Source organism: Diaphorina citri, unplaced genomic scaffold, assembly GCF_000475195.1.
Source record: "Diaphorina citri unplaced genomic scaffold, Diaci psyllid genome assembly version 1.1 scaffold1309, whole genome shotgun sequence".
Lineage (NCBI taxonomy): Eukaryota > Metazoa > Arthropoda > Insecta > Hemiptera > Psyllidae > Diaphorina > Diaphorina citri.
The window spans coordinates 7,861-23,007 of NW_007378738.1; the positions used below are offsets into that span (position 1 = coordinate 7,861).

At 35.6% G+C, this 15,147-nt stretch overlaps 1 protein-coding gene across 1 annotated transcript in view; it reads left to right on the plus strand.

The window, feature by feature from the left end:
* Window positions 1–4,168: 4,168 nt before the first annotated feature.
* LOC103515274 (metabotropic glutamate receptor 8-like) overlaps window positions 4,169–15,147 on the plus strand; it is a 22,758-nt gene continuing 11,779 nt past the window's right edge. Inside the window, exons 1-4 of the mRNA XM_026828014.1 lie at window positions 4,169–4,340; window positions 10,547–10,696; window positions 11,087–11,220; window positions 13,734–13,826. Of these exons, the coding sequence (XP_026683815.1) occupies window positions 4,169–4,340; window positions 10,547–10,696; window positions 11,087–11,220; window positions 13,734–13,826 (549 nt within the window). The remainder of the gene's footprint in view (window positions 4,341–10,546; window positions 10,697–11,086; window positions 11,221–13,733; window positions 13,827–15,147) is intronic.

A 15,147-nucleotide genomic window follows, 5' to 3' on the forward strand; every position in this document is an offset into this window, starting at 1 on the left:
GCAAAACTTTAAAGCCCCAGCCTGGTCAGCTTTTGCCTAATAAGTGTATGTTTGAAAGGTTTTACGAAAGAATGACCTAACCCTGCTCAGGCCCCTTTTGGGTTGTTGAAAATTAGTCCCAAAAAGAAAATGATATCTCCCTTATTCATCAAGACACATACTACACGAGTTTTTGGACAATTCTCATAATAATTCCCAATGGTAAGCAAAACTTTAAAGCCCCAGCCTGGTCAGCTTTTGCCTAATAAGCGCTAGGTTGCGGTTTCGATGCCCGACCGGGGCGGATTTTATTCTAATTTTGTAATTTGTAATTTTTATTGGACATTTTAAGCATACGTTTTTGTTTTTGGTTCGTTTTTGGACGGCTGGCTTTCTCCAATCCTATAAGACCTTAGAGGATACAGTTCCCTCCATCAAAAGGACTTCTCGAATAAAATTCTTCAATTGTAGTTTATTGAGTAACAAGTTATCCGCTTTCAGCCATTCTTAACCTATGGTCCGTGGACCACTAGTGGTCCGCGAGAAGGTTTCAGGTGGTCCGCGAGAGGTTTTGACGACATCCAGAGAGGAAAATCAAATCATATGAAGTGAACGCAGACACCATGAAGTTTTTTTTTCTCCTCTCCCTCCTATATTTGTCTTATCTGTCCAACTTTCTCACCACTCCATTTCCGTGTCCTTCTTCCTTATTTCCAGTGCTGTAGCTGAGAGTTATCCAGAAAATATAACGCCTCTTTATAAGATCTTTAGTGACGGGGGCTTTAGGCAACATATTTGGCTACAAGCTACCCGTCTAACTACTACCCACACTCACAGGTTAACAGCCTGAGTGGGGCCGGAAAAAGTCCGCAGCACGTGATTGCAAGATGATCACTCATCTGGATACTTACCATGCTCATCGTTGCTTAACTCCAATGATCCATTTAAAACTGATCAAGAAAACGTGCTATCGCTCCGCGGACCGCTGGTTGGCGCCTCCAATGATCCATTTAAAACTGATCAAGAAAACGTGCTATCGCTTCGCGGACCGCTGGTTGGCGGTCAATCTCTAGATTTCATTATTCGCCACTATTGTATACCTTACCCTCAATCTTTCATCCATTCTTCTCCATCCATATGTTCATCATTTCATTTTCCCGTGTTTTCTATTTCTTTTCCTTTTATTTTCATTAAATTTCCCCCCGTCTCTATTGTTTTTTGTTTTGCACTTCCTTCATCTTTTCCTCACCTTCTTATTTGCCTTCTTCTCTTCCTCATTCTAATTATTTTTATTGTGTTGAATATTTTCAGCTTTTCTTCTTCCTCCCTACCTTCTCATCCGTTCTTCTTCTTCTTCTTCTTCTTCTTCTATTTCTTCTTCTTATTCTTCTTCGTCTTCTTCTTCTTCTCCTTCTACTTCTTCCATGTGTTGGATATTTTCTTCAAATCATAACATTATTATGTTGATTTCATTTTCTTCTTACTTTTTTAGGGACTTGAATTTCACGGTGAAAATTACTTGCATGGCAATCCAGGTTTCTGGATAACAATGATAATCATTCTTTCATTTCCCCTTATCCAATGAAATTATTTCATAACAAATCTCCTCTCCTTTTCCTTCTTCTCTTCTTTTGCTTCTTCTTCTTCTTTTCCTTCTTCTTCATCTTCTTCTTCTATCTCTAACCAAGTATCTACCTATGTCTCTGACTTTTTTTTTCTCTTCCCCACTCTTTCTCCATCTCTTCATTACTCTTTCATTTCCAAACTTGTGTTTTCCTAATTTCGTTTCCTATTGTATTTCGTCTTCTTTTTCTTCTCCTTCTACTTCTTCCATGTGTTGGATATTTTCTTCAAATCATAACATTATTACTACGTTGATTTCATTTTCTTCTTACTTTTTTCGAGACTTGAATTTCACGGTGAAAATGACTTGCATGGCAATCCAGGTTTCTGGATAACAATGATAATCATTCTTTCATTTCCCCTTCTCCAATGAAATTACTTCATAACAAATCTCCTCTCCTTTCTTCTTCTTCTTCTTCTTCTTCTTCTTCTTCTTCTTCTTCCTCTTCTTCTTCTATCTCTAACCAAGTATCTACCTATGTCTCTGACTTTTTTTCTCTTCCCCACTCTTTCTCCATCTCTTCATTACTCTTTCATTTCCAAACTTGTGTTTTCCTAATTTCGTTTCCTATTGTATATTCTTTCATTTCCCCTTCTCCAATGAAATTATTTCATAACAAATCTCCTCTCCTTTCTTCTTCTTCTTCTTCTTCTTCTTCTTCTTCTTCTTGTGCTTCTTCTTGTGCTTCTTCTTCCTCTTCTTCTTCTTCTATCTCTAACCAAGTATCTACCTATGTCTCTGACTTTTTTCTCTTCCCCACTCTTTCTCCATCTCTTATTACTCTTTCATTTCCAAACTTGTGTTTTCCTAATTTCGTTTCCTATTGTATTCTTCATTTCCTTGGAATTCCGTCTCTCCGTGTGTTATTGTTTCGCGAAGAATAGAGAGCGTCTTGAAATTCTGAGAAAATAAGGCAGGATTTTGGATTTCGGGGTGCTTAATATTCATTTCTTAGTAGGCGCTCATACTCATACTCTCATAGTAGGTACTATTCATAAGGGAGTTATTTCACCTGCTTTTTCAAATTCTGCGGAAATTTTTTGAAGAATATTGCTGCAAAAACGTTTTCACAGCCTGGTTATTGAGGTTATAGTATAGTTTCAATGATTACATAAAGTAATACGTTTGGTTATAAATCTCCTTGTGTTATGACTTATGAGCTTATGACTGAAAAATCCCACTACTCAAATCATCTAATTACCTAATATTGAGGACAAAATATGCACACCTCGGCTGGGATTAAACCCACGCACTCCTGTTTACAAGACTATAACACCTACACAAGTCACCCCTGGACCAAAATGGCGCTCGTAAATCTTCCAATAAAGTCACTTTAGTTTTCATTTTCAAAATTAAATGAATAACTAATGGATACTTAGCATTCAAATTTATAACAAGGCACTCGTCATAATGATGCATCATTTAAAATTATTTCAATTTGAAGTAGGGATGTTAGGTGCTTTATATTGGAGAACAGTTTATAGTTTGTTGTCTCTACTTTTTATAGGTAAATCTAAAAGTTTTAATGATTTTTTTTTTAACAGAGGGTTGATAGAGGAACCTGTAATAATTAACAACGATTAATTAGATTCGTAGTCGGTAAGTCTATTCTATTTATTGAACGGAAATTAATTAATTTAATTATATTTATTTGTATTTTTATTTTACAATGGGATTGAACGGAAATTAAAATAGGTACCTATAATAATAAATTAACACTAAAATGAGTAAGGTCGAGTTTTACCACCGTGGATTGTTGACCTGGCTAGGAAAATCCTCGTTTCATCTCAGTCCTGAGTTGGTAAACCAAAGGACCAAAGCAATAATGAATTCAACAAGTTTCTACACCTACCTGTACATATTACGTATACTATCCGTAAAGGTATACTGTATACTATACGTATAAGTATACTTTAACGATTTTGTTCGCGGATTTTGCGATTATGTTCGCGGATTTGGCAATTATGATCGCGGATTCGCGTCCCGAATCGACATTTTGGATATTTCTACACCTACCTGTACATATTACGTATACTATCCGTAAAGGTATACTGTATACTATACGTGTAAGTATACTGAACAGATTTGAACGTCTGGATTTGACATTAACAAGTGCGGGTACCCTGAGGATTTTTCCTTCCTTCACATTGAACTTTAGCTTTTGGAAACCGTATTTGAAACTTTATTCAAGCCTGATTTTTTAAGGATGAGAACAAATGGTGGGTTGCCAGAAATTCTTCAACTAGGTTCCAGTGACGATATTAAGTTTGGTCCACACTTTTGTATATTGGAAATGTTGGACGATATTGTTCTACGACAATGTTTCTCAACGCACCCACATTTAGGAAACATTGTCTAAAACACAATCGTCCGACATTGCCCACCTAAGTGTTGTAACCCTGACGTTTACGACGACCCTTTACGTTGAACACACTTATTCCAATGGATCACGATAACTTAAATTAAGAAACGTAGGTAATGCTTGGGTTCATTTATTATATTAGGTGATCATAAATGGTAAATCACGTGCTGCTGATTTAATTTCTTGAACATTGTACAACATACATGTATAAATTTGACAAAGAATTTTCAGTTACTAACTTCCTGCTGGATTTCAGATTTGGTACGGGCTTCTGTTTCACCGTTGTCTACGCCGCCCTACTCACCAAAACCAACAGGATATCCCGGATATTCAACGCGGGCAAGAGAACCCGAGAGTACAGCATTATTGGGAAAAGCTTGGACCTCAAAATATAATCTAACAACTTTTTTACAGTTTCGAAGTAGGTATGTTCTTCATTTAGCATTATTGGGAAAAGCTTGGACCTCAAAATATAATCTAACAACTTTTTTACAGTTTCGAAGTAGGTATGTTCTTCATTTCCCAACAGTTGTTGGTACAGCCACAAAATAATGTTAAATTAAGGAGAACGGTAGCCTTCCACCCCGCCTAGTCAAGAAAGTTCGACAGCGCTACTAGAGTAGGTTAGCAAAATCAACAATATTGGGAAAAGCTTGGACCTCAAAATATAATCTAACAACTTTTTTACAGTTTCGAAGTAGGTATGTTCTCCATTTCCCAACAGTTGTTGGTACAGCCCCAAATAATGTTAAATTAAGGAGAACGGTAGCCTTCCACCCCGCCTAGTCAAGAAAGTTCGACAGCGCTACTAGAGTAGGTTAGCAAAATACATGCCTACTGTCTAAGCCTAATACTCTGTAAACTTTTTAATTTTACTTTTAAACTTTAAGTACAGTAGGTACTGTTTTAGTGTAAATCATATATGTAGGTAACCCTAATTTATTTAAGTACCAACCTCATTTGTGTAACTCTAGCAAAGTAAATTGAAAATTTTACTTTTCAGCAAAATCTTCAATCAGTGCCAGCAATCAAACAGAATCAGCAATCAGTGCAACTTGAAATCTTGTAAGGTCACGACTGCAATAATAACTATTTCTTAACTTGGCGGGGCGGAGCGCTACCGCGCTCCTTAATTGTAGTTCGTACTTGTGCAGTTAATGAGTTACTTGTATGTTACTACCAAAAAATGTTACTGAAAATGGACTTTTTGATTACACCATAGAAAAAATAAATAAATAAAAATACTATGTTTAGAAACACCACCATTAAATTCAGAAATGGCACGTAGACGACTAATTCAATTTGCCACAGCACCTCGTTTTTTTTTTAAGTACCAACCTCATTTGTGTAACTCTAGCAAAGTAAATTAAAAATTTTACTTTTCAGCAAAATCTTCAATCAGTGCCAGCAATCAAACAGAATTAGCAATCAGTGCAACTTGAAATCTTGTAAGGTCACGGCTGCAATAATAACTATTTCTTAACTTGGCGGGGCGGAGCGCTACCGCGCTCCTTAATTGTAGTGTGTACTTGTGCAGTTAATGAGTTACTTGTATGTTACTACCAAATGTTACTGAAAATGGACTTTTTGATTACACCATAGAAAAGATAAATAAATAAATAAATAAAAAATACTATGTTTAGAAACACCACCATTAAATTCAGAAATGGCACGTAGACGACTAATTCAATTTGCCACAGCACCTCGTTTTTTTATACCTAGGTATATATATTTTTTTTCAGGGTTGCTAACCAAAAACTAATGAAAACCACTTTCGTCTTCTAGAATCTTTTACACAATTTCAATAGCTTTGTATTTAGACCCAGACAGAAAATAGGACTGTACTTAACTGAAACTTTTAAAGTAGGTATGTACGTGAGGCGAAAAATAAATTTGTCGTTTCCATGAATTCCTTCAACACCCTCTTATCTTACGTTCTATTTACAACACAATAAAACTGAGTTGAATAACTAGCACTTTTTGGCTGAAAAAAAAAAAAAACTCTTTACATAATATTATGTAAACCGATTCATTCAAGGCTAAGAATTCTTTCCAGAGGGTGAAGCACCTACTTAATATAATACTTGAGCTATATAGTCCCTTTAGATGGCGAAAGAAATTTTCTGTAGTTAGTTATTTACTGATATGAAAAAAAAAGTACACCTATATTACACATGCGACATGAATTCCTTCAACACCCTCTTATCTTACGTTCTATTTACAACACAATAAAACTGAGTTGAATAACTAGCACTTTTTGGCTGAAAAAAAAAAAAAAAACAAAAAATCTCTTTACATAATATTATGTAAACCGATTCATTCAAGGCTAAGAATTCTTTCCAGAGGGTGAAGCACCTACTTAATATAATACTTGAGCTATAGTCCCTTTAGATGGCGAAAGAAATTTTCTGTAGTTAGTTATTTACTGATATGAAAAAAAAAGTACACCTATATTACACATGCGAGTTGGTAAATTTACAGGATTTCCACTTTTTTTCGTGCAGGATAAACAAAAGTAGGCGCCATATTGTTAGTTTTTTTTTCTATCCTACCTACCTTTGTATTTTCATTTTAATTACGGAGAGTGGAAAACAATAAGAAGCTTCTCATAAAGCATGCAGTAAAAACACAGTGAACTTTTCTGCATCATTCTCCTGGAACAACATCTCCCATGTTAAAATGTAAACAACACTGTAAAATGTAAACAAACTGTCTTGGAAGCCCATGTTGCCAAGTTGTGTCTAATGAAATAATAAAATTATCACAAGATTGATGACACATGGCAGCGTTGGAAGGGGACTAACAGGCAAATTACTCATTTTATGTTCAGAATAACAAGGCGAGACTTTACAGAGGGTGGGGATTATTTCCAAGAGAAAAATGAGGCTAGAAATTACCTACTTTGTGATGGTTACCTACCTCCCGAACAAGTTGGGTATTCATGTAGGTAGGTTGAAAGTCAGATGCTAGAATCCCATTTCTGATATTTACGAGTACCCATGTTCTCTGAAAATTGCTTTCAAATAATTTCAGCTATCAAAATTGAATGTTTTACCTCTTTATTATCGTACCCTCTCTTTGTTACGTTCATAGTTAACTACTGAAGTCTGATAATAAGTTATCTCAGCATACCAAACGTGTAGTCCGAAGAAGTTAGGTATTTATGTAGGTACCTGGATTGAAAGTCAGATGCTAGAATCCCATTTATGATATTTACGAGTACCCATGTTCTCTGAAAATAGCTTTCAAATAATTTCAGCTATCAAAATTGAATGTTTTATCTCTTTATTATCGTACCCTCTCTTTGTTACGTTCATAGTTAACTACTGAAGTCTGATAATAAGTTATCTCAGCATACCAAACGTGTAGGTTGATACCTTGGTAAATCAAGTAGGTAGGCATACCTACTAACTTCCTGCAAGGCAAAAATCCCGAATTCAGCCAGTCTGACTCCGGGCCCTGATTGACCCAGAGCGCCAGAGTCTAAGTGTGAGAAAAACCTGCTCACTCTGACGAAACTGACGAAAGAGATAAATCAAAATTTTCCATTTAATTTTTCCTTATTAATTTTCCATTTTTAGATTTCAACACCCCTCGCGTCAAGTTCCCACCCAGGGTAGGTTAGAGGTGATAAGTTTGGGATTAGAGGGGTATAAGGTCGTATTCGAGGGGTAAGGTTGCGGGTATGATCCTTTCATATCGTCCACAATTTTGACTTTCAGCCAAATGAGATTCTCTATCTCTTCATTATATCTTGGCTCCCCCTTGGGTGATAAGTTCGGGATTAGAGGGGTATAAGGTCGTATTCGAGGGGTAAGGTCGCGGGTATGATCCTTTCATATCGTCCACAATTTTGACTTTCAGCCAAATGAGATTCTCTATCTCTTCATTATATCTTGGCTCCCCCTTCCACCAAACCCCACCCAATGCCTTACCCACATTCTAGTCTGACAGTTATCCCTCATTTCCACCCCCACAGACCCTCTCCCCCCTCCATCCCAACCACCCTATCTGCTTTCAACATTAAATGTTTTTCACTATGTGTGTTGGGTGCTTTTTATTACTACCTTTGTTTGAGGTACCTATATTGAAACTAGATTGGTAGGTATAAGATGACAAATAACTCGTAAGTGCTTTTTTTGGTAGGCACCTACCCATGTACCTAATTAAATTAGTTCCATAGAACTTGTCATGATTATTTTCGGTTACCAGCTCGTCTATCATGATGTAGAAATAGAAAGCCTATCTTCTCACATTTTTGAGTCGCTTAGAACCTAGTATCGTTGATGGCAAATGCAGAAAAATAACTGTTTCCCCCTAAAATCAGTCCTGGAAAATGCCTGAGTGCCGGTATAAATATAAGTGCGTTATGCTGATGATATTTTTTTTTTCTCCAAGCAGTGTGCATGTTTAATATGATAAAATATGCATGTACATTGTCATGCATATTTATACTCTCCATGCGACCATTTGCGCTTCATTAGTATCTACTGCCTGATATATTAAATTTACTAATAAATTATTATTATAACGTGCACAATTAGGTCTGTTATAGGTATTTTATAGTTCCTATAATATAAATTAATAAATTTCATCATAGTGAGGTGTGAAAATCCTTTTGTAAAAGGTCCAGATAAACTGCGGTTTATAGGTAGGCACCTACATAAATTAGGGATCTAACTGCAGAATTTGTTTTATCTACATAAATGTTTATTTATGAATAGTGCTGCAAAGAAACTGTAGCTTCTGTTGTGATTCAGCCAAAGGGCGATGTTGTTTTATCCCAATTTTTTTGGCATTTTGAAGCAGTATTATTACCACGCCTCTAGGGTTCAGTGACAAAACATGCTGTCAATATCTTCAACGGTTTATTACCTATCAAGATAACATTTACGGTTGGAAGTAGTCGTAAAGTAGATAATTTACGTAAAATATGTAGAAATGCCTATTATTTACCAAGGCTTTTCAGATATAATCTTTATGGTACTATGAGCTATGACGGCTTTGCACCTACCGCTACGGTAGATTTAACACTTGGTGTAATGATTTTGTTCAGGCTGATAACGATAATATTGCAGGTGTGGACAAAGTCAGATTTTGGTATACGAGTAAAACAATAAATTCAACCAATTCACCTGGGTGTAGGTGAATTAACAGCAGGTATGTACATTATAGGTCTGCAGTAGGTAACCTGCATTATTCGTTTTAACGTGATACCTCTAGGTATAAAGTTGTAGAGATTTTCCTAGTAAACCACCAACCTTTGCTTACAAAACAAAATATTAAGGATTGTTGGATCTTTACCTCAGGACTACTAGGAAGGAGAACCAGCTTCAAATTCAATTCTTGTTGTATTCACTCAAACTCTTGTTGTATTCACTCAAACTCAAACAAAGACTATATTCTTGTTGTATTCACTCAAAATTATCACCCTATTGATATTTTTACGAATCAAGATAGGTACCTAGTAGAAAAGTAACATTCTTATTCTGCCGTAAAATAGGAGGCATCTTTATTGCTTACTTGAGTTTTACTTGTTATTTGAGCGGAAACATTACATTTTTACTATCACCTAGTCTTTGGGAAAGCAAAAAGTCGAAGCTACTAAAAAAAAGCTAAGAGAGAAAGAGAGAGAGAGAGAGAGAGAGAGAGAGAGAGAGAGAGAGAGAGGAGGTCGGAAAAGATAAAGTATCGGAAGACAGTTTTTGCCGTCATAAAAAAATATGAAATCTATAACGGTTTTATGAAGGATATAAAAAATGATAATTTTGATCAATTTATTTTTCCCCCATTTAAGAAAACGGGGATTTCGCGATTATGTTCGGGGATTTCGCGATTATGTTCGCGGATTTGGCGATTTTGTTCGCGGATTTGGCGATTATGTTCGCGGATTTGGCGATTATGTTCGCGGATTTCGCGATTATGTTCGCGGATTTCGCGATTACGTTCGCGGATTTGGCGATTATGGTCGCGGATTTGGCGATTTTGTTCGCGGATTTTGCGATTATGTTCTCGGATTTGGCAATTATGTTCGCGGATTCGCGTCCCGAATCGACATTTTGGATATTTGGCAAGCCTAGGTAAATTAAAAGTGAATTTTACCATTTTACCAACTAATTATCTCTCACATGAGAATTTTCAATTACCATATCAGTACAATGAAAGCTCGAGTGAAAAAGTAGGTAAAAAGAGAAAATGAACAAATATTTGGCAAGCCTACATATAAGTACTTCTTCACTATTTGTGAAAGGATAAAAATACACACAAATAGTGAAGAAGTATAATTATGTTTATCCTTTCAACCTTCCTAGTCAAGATGGACCTTCACAAAGTTACAAGATCGGACATATAAGTACTTCTTCACTATTTGTGAAAGGATAAATATACACACAAATAGTGAAGAAGTATAATTATGTTTATCCTTTCAACCTTCCTAGTCAAGATGGACCTTCACAAAGTTACAGAATCTTCAATCTATCAGATGTATTAAATTGTCTCTTGAATTATAGATATCAGAATAAATTTGGTTATCCAATCCAGCCGTTGCCCTGAGGTTATCCTTATTGCTTTCCATGTTCCAGGTCTGTCCGGGGACAAGTTCAAATTTGACGCCAATGGAGATGGCCCGGCCCGGTACAACATTATCCACTTCAAGGAAATGTCGCCCGGATCTTATGAGTGGGTGAGAGTAGGGGAGTATGTGGAGGGGGAACTCAGACTGAATCTTAGCGGTAAGTTTGGACCGTACTTTGTCGAAATAACTGATGGGATGCCACAAGGTTTGAAATCAGCTAGCCTAGTTAGCTTGGTTGGTAGTGCGGAAAATGAAAATTGAATTTTCGACCTTTTACAGTTATTTTTCGGAGTTTTGGATTTTTCACAATTTTTTACATAGGAATCGACCATTTATTAATAATTTTTACCCATTTGCAACTGCTCCATTGGCTATTTGGCTAATGCAATTAGGTAGACTAAAAGGATGTCAAAGAGAAAATGAAGTTATGAAATAATCGAAACAAAACTGATTGGGTTCCTAATTTTATCCATTTTGCCATTTACGATTGTGAAATAAAATACAAATAGGTAGGTAAATAATAATAATAAAAATATTACGATTCCAGAAATTCAATTCAAAGCAGAACACCCTCGTCCACCAGAGTCTGTATGTAGTCTTCCCTGTGATCGAGGACAGGCCAAACAATACCTGGAGGGTGAAAGTTGCTGCTGGCATTGCTTCAACTGTACCCAGTACCATGTAAGTCTTACCAGATCGCCCTATCTCAAGTCTTACCCCGAATCTAGATCAAGATAATCCAGTGCTAGGCTTTGGGAAGTTAGGAACCTCTGTTAACTTGGACTGGCAAACCCCACTACCCCACCCGAGAAGACAACCTTCTGGTGTGCGCCTCGTTTATATCCGCCTCCTACATGATAGCGTTCGGCTACCCCATTGTACTGATCGTGGTGTGCACCGTGTATGCGGTCCTTACTAGGAACATCCCGGAAGCGTTCAACGAGTCTAAACATATTGGTGAGTTCTCAACCGTTGGAAAACCGTTTGGTTCGAGAACTTTTAAACGTAAGATCAAGGTAAAAGAAAAACCACAAGTACCTCTATGTAAAATTTCTGTGAGATCTTGGCAAACCTAGGAGTTCTTTAGACTTTAGATTTAGAATTAACTACCTACTAAGTGTGGCTTTTTTTCGATCTACCTATACTACAATGAACAAAATCTATTAGGGTGCCTGGTTGTACCTTGGCCCCCAAAATCACTTTTTGATTTTTTTAATTTTTTCTATTAATGTTATTGGCATAATCTGGCAAACCTAGGAGTTCTTTAGACTTTAGATTTAGAATTTACTACAAAGTGTGGCTTTTTTCGATCTGCCCATACCACAATGAACAAAATCTATTAATATAAAAATAATCTACAATAATAGGCACATCGTAGCTTTTAGAAATTTAGAGCAACAAAACAGAGAATACGCATGGAACATAATTCCTATGAACGCCGTGAAACTATGTGGTTATGCAATGTGTCATACATTTAATACTTGGAAATTGCAAATAGGATGTGGATATTGTGGATGCGTGTACCTATGTTCCCAATTCTCATAAAATGATTGTGTTATACCACTGGTGTTTTCACAACATTCGTCACGATAAGAAAATACCTTAGAATTTGGAATAAATTCAGCAAAATAATAATAAAGTCATATTATTTCTCACAATACCTACCTAGGTATAAGAACAAATTCAAGTGCTCTAATTTGAATATCTCATCGACCTTTATCATACTTGCCCATCTAAATTACGGCTTTTATCACACTTCTACGTTGAAATTTGAGATTAAAATGCGCGATAAATTATCTAGAATGAATTCAGAATTTCATTTTCAACCATTTTGATAACTGAGTCGGTAAAGTCAGTCACTATTCCAGGGGGGCTAGTTTTTTTTTATTATTATTATTTAGATTTTGATTATTACCTTTGTTTGAGGTATATTGAAACTAGATTGGTAGGTATAAGATTACAAATAACTCGTAAGTGCTTTTTTGGTACCCATGTACCTAATTAAATCAGTTCCATAGAACTTGTCATTATTATTTTCGGCTACCAGCTCGTCTATCGTGATGTAGAAATAGAAATCCTATCTTCTCACATTTTTGAGTCGCATAACATATTAAAAACCTAGTATCGTTGATGTCAAATGCAGAAAAGAAAAAAAACTGTTTCCCCCTAAAATCAGTCCTGGAAAATGCCTGAGTGCCGGTATAAATATAAGTGCGTTATGCTGATGGTGTTTGCTGTTATGAAAATAATAATCAGAAGAAAAATACCCATAATTTATTCAATTCTCAAGTCGAAACGTGAAAGCTTTTATCAGACTCGTAGTAAATTGAGTTCTTGTTTTATTTTGTGTTCTTCTTCCTCTTTTTTCTCTTCTTCTTCTTCATCCTCTTCTTATCCACTTTGTCCAATCCATCCGTGTGTGTTTATTAACCTTTTTTTCCCTTCTTTTTCCTACATATTTTTTTTTTTTTTTTTACGAGTATTATAAAACGACGCGACGATTAAACCAACATTACCTATTATTCTTGAACTTTTTATTATTTGGTATCAAAGAGAAATAAATTCCAGGATGTTTTATTTTTATTATTTGCTTTTAGATATTGTCTGTGAATCTTCTTTATAATTACGTATACAGCATTGACGAGTACAGAAAATTCATAATGTCAAATCATTAGTTATTATAAACCTTATTTTGAATAAAAAATGATAAAATTATTCAATTTCTGATTGGACAGATTAGTTTTGTTTTACTTTCCGAAGTTATTTTTATGTTTCATCCAATTTTTTTATGTTCATCCGTTTAATATTTAACTTTCGAAAAAAAAATTCAAGCTATTTTCCAACTCAATAAAGGTTTCAAAATGAAAGTTCAATGTTTCTCCTTTTATTAGAATCAAATTTAAACAAATTTATTCCTGCTAAAACATCAACGTTGTTTATTTTGTCTGATTTTATGAGAGATAAAAAAACCTCTCTACCTATTTTTGTGTACATATAGCGTCTTAACTTTTAGTATTTTTCTTTCTTATTTCTTGTCCTTTGGGTTTGGGTACTCAGAAATACTCTTATTGATTTGTCTGAGACTTTTTTCTGCTTTCATTCTTCGTCATTTCAAGAAATATACAGGGTGTAAAAAAGAAAGTCAAAGATAAACTTGAAAATATTAATAATATTTTTTCTCCTTTTCTTCATAGGTCCGGTCTTCCACTGATGAAACGAAATGTGTGATTTGTCCTGAGGGAACCAAACCTAACGTAGAACATACAGAATGTCTGGAAGTTCCAGAGGTACATCGTACACTTTATACTGAGCGTTCATTGAACTGTGGATCTCATTCAGAAATTGAGTGCATACCTACCAACCTTAGCTAATTTTTCAAGTCCATTATTTTATATGAGAATCCTAATGTGGTTATTATAGTTTAATTTTAACGTGCTTATAGACAAAGTCAAATAACATCCTCTTCTCTATTCTGGTCTCTCCACCATAATTAGCAAAAAAAAAAAAAAAAAAAAAAAAAAAAAAAAATAGCGCTTGTTTTCTTTGTTGGCAGTGTGAACACACTTTGTATACTCCTCGAGGCCACCGCACGAAAAAAATTGGTGACGAAGAAAAATTCGTTTCGTGCAGGGTGGAAGGGCTGCAACTTATGCAGGATACCTAAATCAATGCTGAAAATTCCTGGAAATCATTATACATGTATCGGATTCTGATGTGTTCATTCTTTGTGATTCATAGATCAACAACTGTTTGCTATAAATGTTTATTGAGTACCTTGTAAATAAAGTACGATAGCTACTTATTAAGTACTACCGCGCGCGGTGCTTAGATTCTTATGTGTACATTCTTTGTGATTCATAGGTCAACAACTGTTTGCTATGAATGTTTATTGAGTACCTTGTAAATAAAGTACGATACCTAGCTAATTACTAAGTACTACCGCGGTGCTTACTGGGAGCAAAAAAGGTACTTAACCAATATGTAAATTATCAAGTACTAATATTAAAGTACGTATATTGGTTAATTATCTATACCTACTGGGTATAGATAATTAATTGTTATAAGAAGCTATGGCAAATATGTATTCTGTGCATATCAAAAGACCAATATTATAGAAAGGAAGATCAAATACTGAAAATACGTAAATTTAAATTAATTCAATCGCGATGAAGTACCGACACACGTTGTATTTTTCGTCGAAGTAAATGATTTCCAGGAATTTCAGGGCTTTACTTTTCTTTTAGAATAATTAAGGACTCATTATTACTATTTATTAGTACCTCCTACTTAGCTGTAACTTTTGGCTCGAACGCACAAAACCGACCCAATAACTTTGACCCCACTGACTTCTGTCAGAGGCTAAAAGAAGAGCGGAACGGAGAACATAGTTAGAGCTCAGCTCTATGCGGATTGAATTCGTCATTTTTCTGTACAAGCTCGATGCTCTATGCCAGGGGTCGCCAACCTTTGATGACTAGGAGACCCTTGGCGAGTTACCTTTAGTGACCCTGTAAGAAGCCAGCCTAGTTAGCTTAGTTGGTAGTGCGTCTGCCTTGTAAGCGCCAGGCCGCGGGTTCGATTCCCGCCAGGGGCGGATTTTATCCTGAT